Source organism: Hypanus sabinus, chromosome 3 (assembly GCF_030144855.1).
Source record: "Hypanus sabinus isolate sHypSab1 chromosome 3, sHypSab1.hap1, whole genome shotgun sequence".
Taxonomy (NCBI): Eukaryota; Metazoa; Chordata; class Chondrichthyes; order Myliobatiformes; family Dasyatidae; genus Hypanus; species Hypanus sabinus.
Genome location: NC_082708.1, coordinates 105,134,664 through 105,147,669, shown reverse-complemented (window position 1 = coordinate 105,147,669; position 13,006 = coordinate 105,134,664). Strand labels below are relative to the sequence as shown.

The 13,006-nt window shown below is 40.7% G+C and overlaps 1 protein-coding gene across 1 annotated transcript in view; it reads right to left on the bottom strand.

Moving 5' to 3' along the window:
- Positions 1-13,006, bottom strand: part of egf (epidermal growth factor) — a 120,731-nt gene that overhangs the window by 84,221 nt on the left and 23,504 nt on the right. The window contains 1 exon segment of the mRNA XM_059963354.1: positions 257-456. Within this exon segment, the coding sequence (XP_059819337.1) occupies positions 257-456 (200 nt within the window).

Sequence of the window (13,006 nt, the reverse complement as noted above, 5' to 3'; positions counted from 1 at the left end):
CAATGATCTCATTTTAAGGACTAAATCTCATTACCTCATGTTCTCATTATTTATCTGCATTTGCACATTTTGTTGTCTTCTGCACTCTAGATGATCCTGTTACAATTACTATTCTATAAATTTGTCGAGTTTGCCCACAAGATGAATCTCAGGGTTATGTATGGTGACACATATGTACTTCCATAACAAAACTTACTTTGAAGTTTGAAGCCTTGCATCAGTATCTACAGTGTCTTGTGTTTCCATGTGCACTCACCTTTCTGTTTGTGCCATTTATAAAGGCCTGTTGTAGAAGTCCACTCTCTCTATCTGCCCAGTAGATCTTTTCATTCCTGTAGTGAAAATCCAGGAGAACTGATAGCCCAGAATTTGTCACAATCCTCTGGTGGTTCGTTCCCTCTCTGTCAATCCTGTATATTGCATTACCGTGGCTGAAGATCAGGTAAGGTGGAGGAGCTTTAAAAAAAATTAAACATGTATAAACAGAGACACTGAGCTGTCTGAAAATGCCTCATAAGATAAGCAGTAACACCTCCATTATCTGGGAATTCTCTACAATACTCGGAGGGGTGGATGTTTCCTAATCTTTTTCCATATCAACAGCAGTTACTGTTTGGAATTTGTGGATTCCACGCATCATTGCACTGATAAAATGGGTCAAACTAGACTTGCACCTGTATAATAGGCACTTAAGGCAAAGGCATAGTATGTCATAAAGCTAACTGATGGATTACGTGAGCTGCTCATCAGAGCACAAGAGACCAATTATTATGATTAGCAACATATACTTGGCTGATGAAAACCTGTAAGAGAATGTCTATGGACGAGCTCAGGAGAGAGTTCAAATAATCTGCTCATATTACTATGTTTCTGATTCATTCTGGCCAACTACTTAGGAAGGGTGGGATAGAAATGCCTTTGGAGACAGTAGCAGAGATGTGCCGCATGCTCCATAAAGTCTCCAGACGCCATGCACTGTTGGCTGTCCGTTTCCTTCAGTGAACATTCCTGTGCATGTCCTTAGCCACTTCTATTATGCCAGCAAGGGCCGGAAAGGCATTGGAATAGGCTGACCGTGATATCAGGTAGTGATACTTCAACAAAATCAACTGTTTTAACCTTCCCGAATCTTGTTCATATTCCTTCAAAATTGAAATTGACAATTTTAACTTGCAACAATAACGAGTATGGGCATGATACAAAATGTAACCAAGTTTCAAACATTTTAACAGGAATCTCAGAAATTCATGGATTATTACTTATTAGTAAATTAAAATGTAGCTCCCAGTGGTGTGTGACCTGACCAGTGGAGGCTTCATAATGATTGCATAGAGCTTTTTACTAGCTGTAACAGTTCCAAGCATATTTTGGTATTGCAAAATGCTGTCTCAGAAGACACCAACTTTGTCCATTTAAAGTCTACTAAACAAAACCTGCCTCGGGAAATAAGTGTGCGAACAGCTATAATCCCAAAGAGCTGTAATCTATGTTTGAATGATGCTCGACCTGAAGCATAAACTGGATTTTCTTTCGACAAATGCTGCCTGACCGGCTGTTTCCTGCTTTTGTTTCAGATTCTGGTCTTTGTCATTTTGTTTATGATTCCAGGTTCGGTGATTGTCCAGTCACAGCTGATTGATCAGTGGAGAGAAAAGTATTTTCTAGGAAAAAATGTCTCAGCTTGTCACCCATGATCACTCCTCCACATTAACTAAAGATGTCAAGGCACCAAAGAAATCTAACAAAAGGAATTATGTGTAATATTCCTGAAAAAGAAACACAAATAGAAAGAATGAAAATTGTAATGGTTCAATATATTTGTTGGCATATCAATGAAATTTGTAGTTTGGTTTTATTTAATTTTTCTTGCAATTAACCTTCATAATCCAGGACCCCAGAACTAGTTGTCAAGAGTTAGTCAGATAAGGTTATTCAGATTCCTTTCTGTAATAGAAACACAACCTTCTTGGGTTTTCTTTCCTATTACCCAGACTTTAAGTGGACACCATCGTAAGACCATGAGGATTAATAGCCACTTCCAACGCAAAGTATCTGTCCATTCATATGTCCTGGTGCCTGCCACAGGATTAGGGATTTTTGTTTGCATAGAGCAGACTGGTGGTAGCATATTTAGAATACATAGACTTAATTTACGTAAATGGCATTAAAATGCTGAATGCTCGGGTTCAGGTTTTTCCTAAGAATGTAGCACCTGGCAATGATTTTTGCAACAGCTCTCCACCAGTTCAGCTTACAACCTTTAGTCTTATGTTGACTACAGTGGCATTTGAGATCAGATTGTTTTATTGTCCAGAGTTAATTGCTAGATATTATGCATCGAACTCCATGTATCTCTGTTACAGCTGACCCCCCCTTTGGATTTATACCACTTGGAGTACTGTGCTCAGTTCTGCTCACCTCACTACCGGAAGGATGGGGATGCTATAGAGAGAGTGCAGAGGAGATTTACAAAGATGTTGCCTGGATTGGGGAGCATGCCTTAAGAGAATAGGTTGAGTGAACTTGGCCTTTTCTCCTTGGAGCGATGAAAGATGAGACGTGATCTGATAGAGGTGTACAAGATGATGAGAGGCATTGATCTTGTGGATAGTCAGAGGCTTTTTCCCAGGGCTGAAGTGGCTAGCAAGCGGGGCATAGTTTTAAGGAGCTTGGAAATAGGTACAAGGGAGATGTCAGGGATAAGTTTTTCACACAGAGAGTGGTGAGTGTGTGGAATGCACTGCCAGCAGCAGCGGTGGGGGTGGTCACAATAGGGTCTTTTAAGAGACTCTTAGATAGGTACATGGAGCTTAGAAAAATAGAGGCTATGTGGTAGGGAAAATAGGCATTTTCTAGAGTACGTTTCATGGTTGGCACAACATTGTGGGCCAAAGGACCTGTAATGTGCTGTAGATTTCTATGTTTCTTCTTTGAAGTAATTCATGTTTCAGGTCAAAATCATTGTGATCACTGGTGGTCAGAGAAATACCAAACTTAGAATTTCATTATTCATCTGAGCATGAATATTGATCAGATGCCTCAGTACCACCAACATATAAAATGTCTCCACTTTTGTTGTTTTCCCCTTTACTTTTGTATTAATTTTGCTGTAATCAGTTGATCAGTGACTTACATTCTGGATGACAAGACCAGTTATTGTCCTCTAATGCGTAACCAGCCAGGCAGGAGCAGGTGTAGGAACCTGGCAAGTTTGTGCAGATCTGACCACAAGTTCCAAGCCCTCCATCAAAACATTCATCGATGTCTGAAAGACAGGGTTTACAACAGTGTGACAAGCCAGCAAGTTATTTGCTGCGATTCTGACCCATAATGCAGTGATTAGTCATGTTACACATATAAACAGCAAGTTCTTGACTAGAGGACCAAGTCAGCTTGTTTTGTCTGAACTGCAGAACAAAGTTTATCTGCAAATTGCATTTCACAGTGTTTTATGTACAACGTGCACTTGATATGACATAAGTCTGTTGTCTTGATCGTTATTCAGCATGACATCTTAAAAGATGCATTTTATTCAGAGGGATCTAAAATGAGAAATCATTTTGATTGTAGATTTAAGACAAGACTCTTTTGCGATTGAACAAATGATCTTTTATGCTAATACTATTGTGTTTTCACATTGAGGTGGCTTAGTTGGGACAACTAATGAAAAGGGGAAGAAACAAAGACTTATTTCAATATGTTAAGATTTTGGATCAGTTTTTCGCCGCTATACAATACTTTCAATTTTTCCATTTCAATCATTTGAAATTCTCTTGTTTCCTGACCTGATACATGTCTGGAACATCATCAGCCTTACTAACCTAACAGCACACACAGAAAGCTGCAGGACAGGCAGTGTCTACGGAAAAGAGTGCATACGCCGTTTCGGCCGAGACCCTTCCGCAGGACTGGAGGGAAAAAAGAGATGAGCAATAGATTTTAAAAGTGGGGATGGAGGGGTGGGGGGGGGGGGGGAAGAAACACGAAGTGATAGGTAAATACCAGGAAGGGAGAGGGATGAAGTGAAGAGCTGGGAAGTTGATTGGTGAGATACAGGGCTGGAGAAGGGGGAGTCTAATAGGAGAGGACAGAAGGCCATGGAAGAAAGAAAAGGGGGAGGAGCACCAGAGGGAGGTGATGGACAGGCAAAGAGATAAGGTGAGAGAGGGAAAAGGGGCTGGGGAATGGTGGGTGGGGGCACTACCAGAAGTTTGAGAAATTGATGTTCATGCCATCAGGTTGGAGGCTACCCAGATGGAATATGAGGTGTTGTTCCTCCAACCTGAGTGTGGCCTCATCGCGACATATTGGAATGGGAAGTAGAAGAATTGAAATGGGTTGCCACTGGGAGATGGCCTTTTCTGACAGATGGAGTATAGGTGCTCAGTGAAGTGGTCTCCCAATCTACATCGGGTCTCACTGATAGACAGGAGGCCACATTGGAAGCATCCTTATTAACCTATGCTGGCTTCTTTATTCCTCCAAACTTCAAACTTAATTCCTGGATTCATGTTCAAGGTCCCCCATCTTCTCACACCTCTCTTTCTTTGAAATCTCCTCAGGTCCTAAACCAATCTAAAAATTTACATTCGTCCAATTCAAGTCCCACTCACTCCATTGATCCCTGTTGCTTCTTTGGTCCGTACATTCAGTTGTCTCTAACCCTTCCCATCTCTGGGTCTCCCTCAAGTTGCTCCTTCAAACTTACCTTATCAGCTGCTCTGGTGTCTCCATCATTAGCTTTATAATAGTTAGCTTTATAGGCACTATTATAAAACCCTTTGGACACCACATGATCGACATCACAAAAATAAAACTCAAAAATAAATTGCAGGTGCTGTAAATCCGAAATAAAAGCAAAAAAAGTGTTGGAAACACAGCAGGTCAGGTAGCATTCATGGAGATAGGAACAGTTAATGTCGCCCGACCAGAGGAAGGATGTTGAGGCTGTGGAGAGGGTGCAGAAGAGGTTTACCAGGATGCTGCCTGGTTTAGAGGGCGTGTGCTATCATGAGAGGCTGGACAAACTTAGGCTGTTTTCTTTGGAGTGGCAGAGGCTGAGGGGAGATCTGATAGAGGTTTGTAAGATTATGAGAGGAATAGATAGAGTATACAAGGAGTATACTTTTCCCTGGGTAGAAATGTCTAATATCAGAGGCACCCAGTGAAGGTGGGGGAGGGATCGCTTCAAAGAGGATATGAAGGGTAAGAGAGAGTGGTGGATGCCTAGAATGTGTTGTCTTGTACGGTGGGAGAGGCAAATATAGTAGAGGTTTTTAAGAGGTATTTTGGTAGGCACACGGATGTGAGGAAGATGTAAGGACATGACATTGTGTAGGCAGGAGGGGTTAGTTCTGGGTTTTTTTAGTTGGTTTGGCACAGCTTTGTGGGCCAGAGGGCCTGTCCCTGTGCTGTACCGTTCCATGTTCTGTATATTTTCTATGTTCAATTCTCAGATGCTATGTAAGACTGCGAAAGGGAGAAATTAAATTAGTTTCCAATACTAGAAAAGATAAGGAGGGATGAGTGAAAGAAAGGGATAAGTGTAGTGGGGGGAAATAAATTAGTTGATGCCATAGCTAGAAGCAATTTATGTTACTTTCTCTGTGTTGATATCATTAGATATAGGAACAGAATTAGGCCATTTGGCCCATCAAATCTGCTTCGCCATTTCATCATGGCTGATCCATTTCCCTCAGCCTCAATCACCTGCCTTCTCCCTGTAATTCTTCATGAGCTGATTAAGCAAGAATCTATCAACTTCTGCCGAAATATACACAAAGACTTGGCTTCCACAGCTGCCTATGGCAATGAATTCCACAGATTCACCACTCTCTAGCTAAAGAAATTCCTCTTCATCTCCGTTCTAAAAGGATGCCCCTCTATTCTGAGGCTGTGTCCTCTGGTCCTAGACATTCCCACCATAAGAAACATCCTCTCCACATCCACTCTATCAAGATCTTTCACCATTTCAATAGGTTTCAATTAGGTCACAGCTCATTCTTCTGATTTCCAGTGAATACAGGCCCACAGCCATCAAACACTCTTCACAAGACAGGCCGTTTAATCCTGGAATCATTGTTGTGGCCTCCTTTGAACCCTTTCCAATGGCAGTACACCATTTCTTAGATAAGGAGCCCAAAACTATTCACAATACTCCAAGTGAGGCCTCACCTGTGCTTTATAAAGCCTCAACACTACATCCTTGGTTTTATATTCTAGTCCTCTGGAAATGAATGTTAGTGTTGCACTTGCCTTCCTCACCACCAACTCAAAACCTGCAAATTAACCTTCACGTAATCCTGCTCAAGGACTCACAAGTCTCTGATTTTTCAATTTTCCTTCCACTTAGAAAATAGTTTAATCTTTCATTTCTGCTACCAAAGTGCACTTCCGGACACTATTCTATCTGCTACTTCATTGCCCATTCTCCTAAGATGTCTAAGTCCTTCTGTATCTTTTCTAATTCCTCTAAACTACCTGCCCCTCCACCTAACTTTGTATCATCTGCAAAATTTGCAACAAAGCCATCAATTCTGTTAACCAGGTCATTTAGGTATAATGTAAAAAGAATGTGTTGCAGATTGAGCTGTTGGATATGCTCAGCAGTACAGACAATACTAGAGGAGAGAGAGTAACCCAGCCAAGATCACAGATGGATGACTGGCAGAAAAGCCGAGTTCTGATACAGACAGAAAGAAAGTGAAAGTGACTCTAAGTGGGAGAATTTGATATATTAAGTCCAGAATTCTGCAACCCGTGTGGAAGGAAGATGGAGTGTTGTTCTTCAAGCTTGCGTTGTGCTTCAGTGTAACAGTGTAGGTGGCACTGACAGATAGGCAGAGTCAGAGTGGGAATAGCTAAACTTATCCTCTCAGTCTTCCTCAGATTCAGTCCCTTCTCCAAGATCGAACTACAGGTATCTGCATGGCCCAAGATGTACCTGTCTTTTTATAGGATAAGATTTCTTTCAGTCCTGTGTGGACACACTGGCTCAACTCTTTTTTCCTAGCACTTCAGTAACGCTCCTGCTGTAAGCAACATATTACGCTGTCAGTCTTTAACTAAAACATCATTAACCCATCAGAGATATTACACCATCACTCTTTAACTACAATGTTGACCCATCAGAGATATTACACCGTCACTCTTTAACTACAACGTTGACCCATCAGGGATATTACACCGTCACTCTTTAACTACAACGTTGACCCATCAGAGATATTACACCGTCACTCTTTAACTACAACGTTGACCCATCAGAGATATTACACCGTCACTCTTTAACTACAACGTTGACCCATCAGAGATATTACACCGTCACTCTTTAACTACAACGTTGACCCATCAGAGATATTACACCGTCACTCTTTAACTACAACGTTGACCCATCAGGGATATTACACCGTCACTCTTTAACTACAATGTTGACCCATCAGAGATATTACACCGTCACTCTTTAACTACAACGTTGACCCATCAGAGATATTACACCGTCACTCTTTAACTACAACGTTGACCCATCAGAGATATTACACCGTCACTCTTTAACTACAACGTTGACCCATCAGAGATATTACACCGTCACTCTTTAACTACAACGTTGACCCATCAGAGATATTACACCGTCACTCTTTAACTACAACGTTGACCCATCAGAGATATTACACCGTCACTCTTTAACTACAACGTTGACCCATCAGAGATATTACACCGTCACTCTTTAACTACAACGTTGACCCATCAGAGATATTACACCGTCACTCTTTAACTACAACGTTGACCCATCAGAGATATTACTTAACTACAACATTTACCCATCAGAGATATGCCATTTGTTCTAGTCACCCGTCTCCTACTTCTTGGTTATGAAAACTAACTTATTCCCTCTGTTCCAATCCTGACACGAGGTTGCAAGGTCTTTCTTCACTCATTTTCTTTCTACAGATGCTGCCTGACCTCTAAAGTTTGAAGTTCAACGTACAGTTATTATCACTGTATGTATGCATTATCTAACCTTGAGTGATGCATTATACAATCTCCTGAGTGTTTTTATTTTATATAAATGAATGTAGCTGATCTTATACACTGGAGTAGCAAACTAACTGCATAAGCTGTGAAATGCTTAAAGTCTACCAAAAGCAAATGTGAGGGATTTTGAACAAAAGGCTATTTTCCATAAGAAAGGTGTTCCATTGCAAGTTTGTATTTGTAAAATGCAACACATAGTCCACAGCTGTCCAGGTGCAGTTGTAGCTACACACACCTGTTTAGGACAACTGCAGTTCCATCACGAGATGTGTCTATATGTTACTGCGCAGTATGTCTGTTGTACTGCCCTTGCTGAGGTGTTGCAACATCAACTGGACAGTCAGACAAACTCCATTCATAATGACATAGGAGTCAAGTCATCACTTTTTATTGTCATTTCAACCATAAGCTGCTGGTACAGTACACAGTAAAAACGAAACAACGTTCCTCCAGGACCCTGGTGTCAGGGTATAGCATCCTGTCTCCCTGGGTTTAGAGTAGACTCAATAGCATGACATAGTGAATAAGGAGTGAAAATGAAAAACAGCAAAACACAGTGCAATTACTGACTGTTCCATTCACACAAATAAACATACACAGATATATACAGATAAATATATACACAAATAAATAGGAACTTCGTTAAGTTTCCAGCAAGTAAATACTACAGGTAAGTAGTATCTGTAAACTATTAGCATCTAAGTTAGTGTCTAATAAACTCAAAAATCTTATTGATACCTTTAGATTAACTTCTGGACAATATAATTATCAATGTACAACAATGCTTCTGCTGGGGAAACAATAAGAAGCCTTTAGATAGAAACTTCTTTCACTCCTAACATAAACCTCTGGCCTACTGCCAACCAACTTGCTTTTCGATTTCCTACTTCCTGGCTGACCTAATACAGATCTGAACCAGCTCATTTCAAAACAAAAGTTGGATGTGCTTAATCACAGTGAAAACAAACCAGTTGCCCGGAGGGCAGAACACCTGCAGTAAAGGAGTTTTGATGACAAATAAGGTGTCCATTTCCAACATAATAAATATAAAATCATAAACACCAGAAAGTCTACAAATGCTGGAAATCCAAAGCAACATACACAAAATGCTGGAGGAATTCAGCAGGCCCGGCAGCATCTACGGAAGTAAACGTTTCAGGCCAAGACTCTTCCTCAGGACTGAGAAGGGAAGAGGAAGATGCCAGAAATAAAAGGTGGGGGTAGGGGAAGGGAGATCGCCAGCAGGTAATGGGGGCAGCCAGGTGAGTGGGAAAGGTCAAAGGCTGAAGAAGGAGGAGTCTGATAGGAGAGGAGAGTGGAGCATAGGAGTAAGAGGAGGATGAGGGGACCTGAAGGGAGGTGGGGAGATAGGCAAGTGTAGAGAAGCTTTAAGGGAGAGGACGCTGGAGTGGGAAAGTTAATAAGAGGGAAGGATGAGATGAAAAAAGTTACTGGAAGTTGGAGAAATTGTCATTCATGCCATCAGGTTGGAGGCTCCCTAGACAGAATATGAGGACCAGGGGACAACTTTTATTTATCTATTTAGGGGTACAGCACAGTGTAGGCCCTTCTGGCTCTTCGAGCCATGATGGCTTGCAAAACCCAACAACCCCGGCTTAACCCTAGCCTAATCATGGGACAATTAACCTACCCGCTATGCTTTTGGACTGTGGGAGGGAACCAGAGCACATGGAGTAAATCTGCGTATTCCCCAGGAAGGACGTACAGAGGCTCCTTACAGAGAACACCAGCATTGAACTCAGAACCCCTGACCTGTAACAGCGCCACTCTAACCACTACACTACCGTGGCTTTGTCAAGTTCCTCTACTCCATCGCCAAAAGTGGGATTTCCCAGTGGTTTGCCATTTTAATTCCAATCCCCATTCCCATTCCAACATGTCAGTCCACGGCCTTCTGTTGTGCCACAATGATGCCCCTCTCAGGGTGGAGGAGTAATATCTCATATTCCATCTAGATAGCCTCCAATCTGATGGTATGAACATCGATTTCTCTGAATCTGACATTTTTTTCCTTCCCCTTTCCCTCTTCTTAAATTCCCCACTCTTTACTCCCCCTCCTGACCTGCCTCTCACTCCCCTGTTGCCCCTTCTCCTTTCCTAGCAGATTCTTTCTCCATCCCTTTACCTTTTCTACCTATCACGTCCAAGCTTCTTACTTCACCCCCACCCCATTCCCCATCCACCTGGCTTCACCTAACATCTTCCAACTTGTACTCTTTCCCCTCCTCCCACCTTTTTATTCTGGCATCTTCCCTCTTCCAGCAGAAGGGTCTCGACCAGAAATGTCACCTATGCTGCCTGACCGGCTGAGTTCCTCCAGCATTTTGTCTCTGTAGCTGTTATATACCTGGATTTCCAGAAGGCATTTGATAAGGTGCTGCATAGAAGACATGTCAATAAGAGAAGAATTCATGGAGTTTGGTATAATGTGGATAGAGGATTGGTTAACTTATGGAGTGCAGTGAGCTGGATAAATGGGGGTTTCTCTAGTTGGCAGTCAGTGATGAATGGAGTTCTGTAGGGTTTGGTGCTGGACCCACAACTGTTTGTGATATCCATTAACAGTTTGGAAGAGGGGGCCGACTGTGGTGTATCTAAGCTTGCTGATGACTATAAACTGAGTGGAAAAGTAAATTGTGCAGAGGATGTGGAGAGATATAGACTGGTTAATCAATGGTCTGGCAGATGGAGTACAATGATTCTTTAGATCCAATTTTAATCTCTTATATTTGGAAAAATAAACAAGCTCGTTTAAGTAAAGTTTATTTACAAAGAAATAAAGAGATGGGTGGACTAGCCCTACACAATTTTAGGTTTTACTCTTGGGCTACCAATATAAGGAATATTACTTTCTGGTCCTATTATATTTATCATAAAGATTGCCCATCATGGGTCTCCTTAGAAGTTAATTCTGTAAAAAATTCCTCTATTGTCTCTCTTCTTGGATCATACTCTTCCTTTTCAGCAAATAAAACAACAGATAACATAATTGTTAAGCAATCTTTAAGGATCTGGTCTCAATTTAGAACATTTTTTGGTTTAGCGAATTTTTCATTATCATCTCCCATTCTCCTTAATTATTTTTTCATCCCTTCCATGACTGATAAAGTCTTTAAGGATTGGGATGAACTAGGTATTAAGTGTTTTTGGGACCTGTTTATCTCAGGATCTCATGCTTCATTTGACCAATTGTCAAATAAATTTGCACTCCCAAAATCACATTTTTACAGATACCTTCAAATTAGAGATTTTCTACGTTTCCAATTAGCTACTTTTCCTATAGGTCCTGATAAAAATTTACTGGATGATCTTTTAAATTTAAAACCTTTTTTAATGGTTCTATTACTGGTATCTATAACTTGTTGATTGATTCTAGTCAAGACTTTTTAGATAAAATAAAAAAAGCTTGGGAGGATGACCTAAATTGTCAGATTTCTGATGATAGATGGAATAAGGTTCTTAAACGGGTTAATAAATCATCTTTCTGTGCTCGTCATTCTCTTCTACAATTTAAAGTGTTTCATAGAGCTTACATTTCTAAACAGAAGCTCTCCAGTTTTTACCCGAATGTTTCTCCACTTTGTAATAAATGCAACTCTGTTGATGCCTCTTTAATTCATATGTTTTGGTTTTGCCCTACAATTGAAAAGTTTTGGTGGGAAGGATTTCATACCTTCTCTCAACTTTTTAGGGTCCAATTTGACCCAAATCCCCTTACTGCCTTGTTTGGTATTATTGCAAATGAAGATATAACTTTAAATACTCCTAACCTCCAGGTTTTAATTTTTACCTCTCTTTTAGCAAGAAGAGCAATCTTGCTTAAATGGAAGGAGTCTACCCCTCCTACACATCTTCAATGGCTACGTGATATTATGTCATATTTAAATTTAGAAAAGACCCGCTGCTCAGTCTTAAATTCTTTTTATGATATTTGGGGACCTTTCCTAAATTACTTTTCTCATTTATAAAGTTTACCAGTTCACAGACTTTTATGTATATTTTTATCTTCTCTTCTTAAGTGAATATGATTTTTTTTCTAATTATTCATTGTCATCCATCAGTTTTTTTCTTTGGTAGTTGGTAAGGGGTTGACTTTTGTTAATATATATAAAAAATTTCTTTTATGATGTATGACCTATCTTTAAATTTTTGATTACAGAGTGGTATACCTTTATGTGTTATGCTATAACATTTTGATCAATTTTATTACAATATATGAATATACACAAGTTATGTTGATATGTATCTATGTGTTGCTCTCTGTAAATCTTTTTTTCTGAATAAAAATATTGTAAAAAGAAAAGAAAGGAATACAATGCTGATTGACATGAGGTCATCCACTGAATGCTGAAAGAGGGCAGCACGTTATTGTGCAGAGGGACTTGGGAGTGCTTGTGCATGAATCTCAGAAGGTTGTTCTGCAGATGCAGCAGGTTGTTGAGAAGACAAATGGAATGCTGGCCTTCATTTCTAGATGGACTGAATTTAAGAGCAGGGAGATTATGCTAAAACTGTACGGAGTACTGGTGAGGCCTCACCTGGAGCACCACACGCAGTTCTGACCTGCTGACTAGAGGAAAGGTATACTGTCTTTGGAGGCAGTTCAGAGGAGGTTCACTAGGTTGATTCTGGTGATGAGGGGTTAATCTATGAGGAAGGATTGAGGCACCTGGGAATACAGTCGGTCCTCCTTATCTGCAAGGGATTGGTTCCAGGACCCCTCACGGATACCAAAAAACGCGGATGCTCAAGTCCCTTATTCAACCTGTCGCAATGCAGTGGATCTTAGGACCCGGGGGAACCCCAGACCTTATTTAACCTGTCTGAGTGCGGTGGACATTAGGACCCGGCAATGGGCTCTGAAACCGCAGTGTTTCTGTTCATGAAAATAATCACAATCATGACTGAAAATAAAGTGGAAATAATAAAGTGATCGGAAAGAGGTGAAATGCCA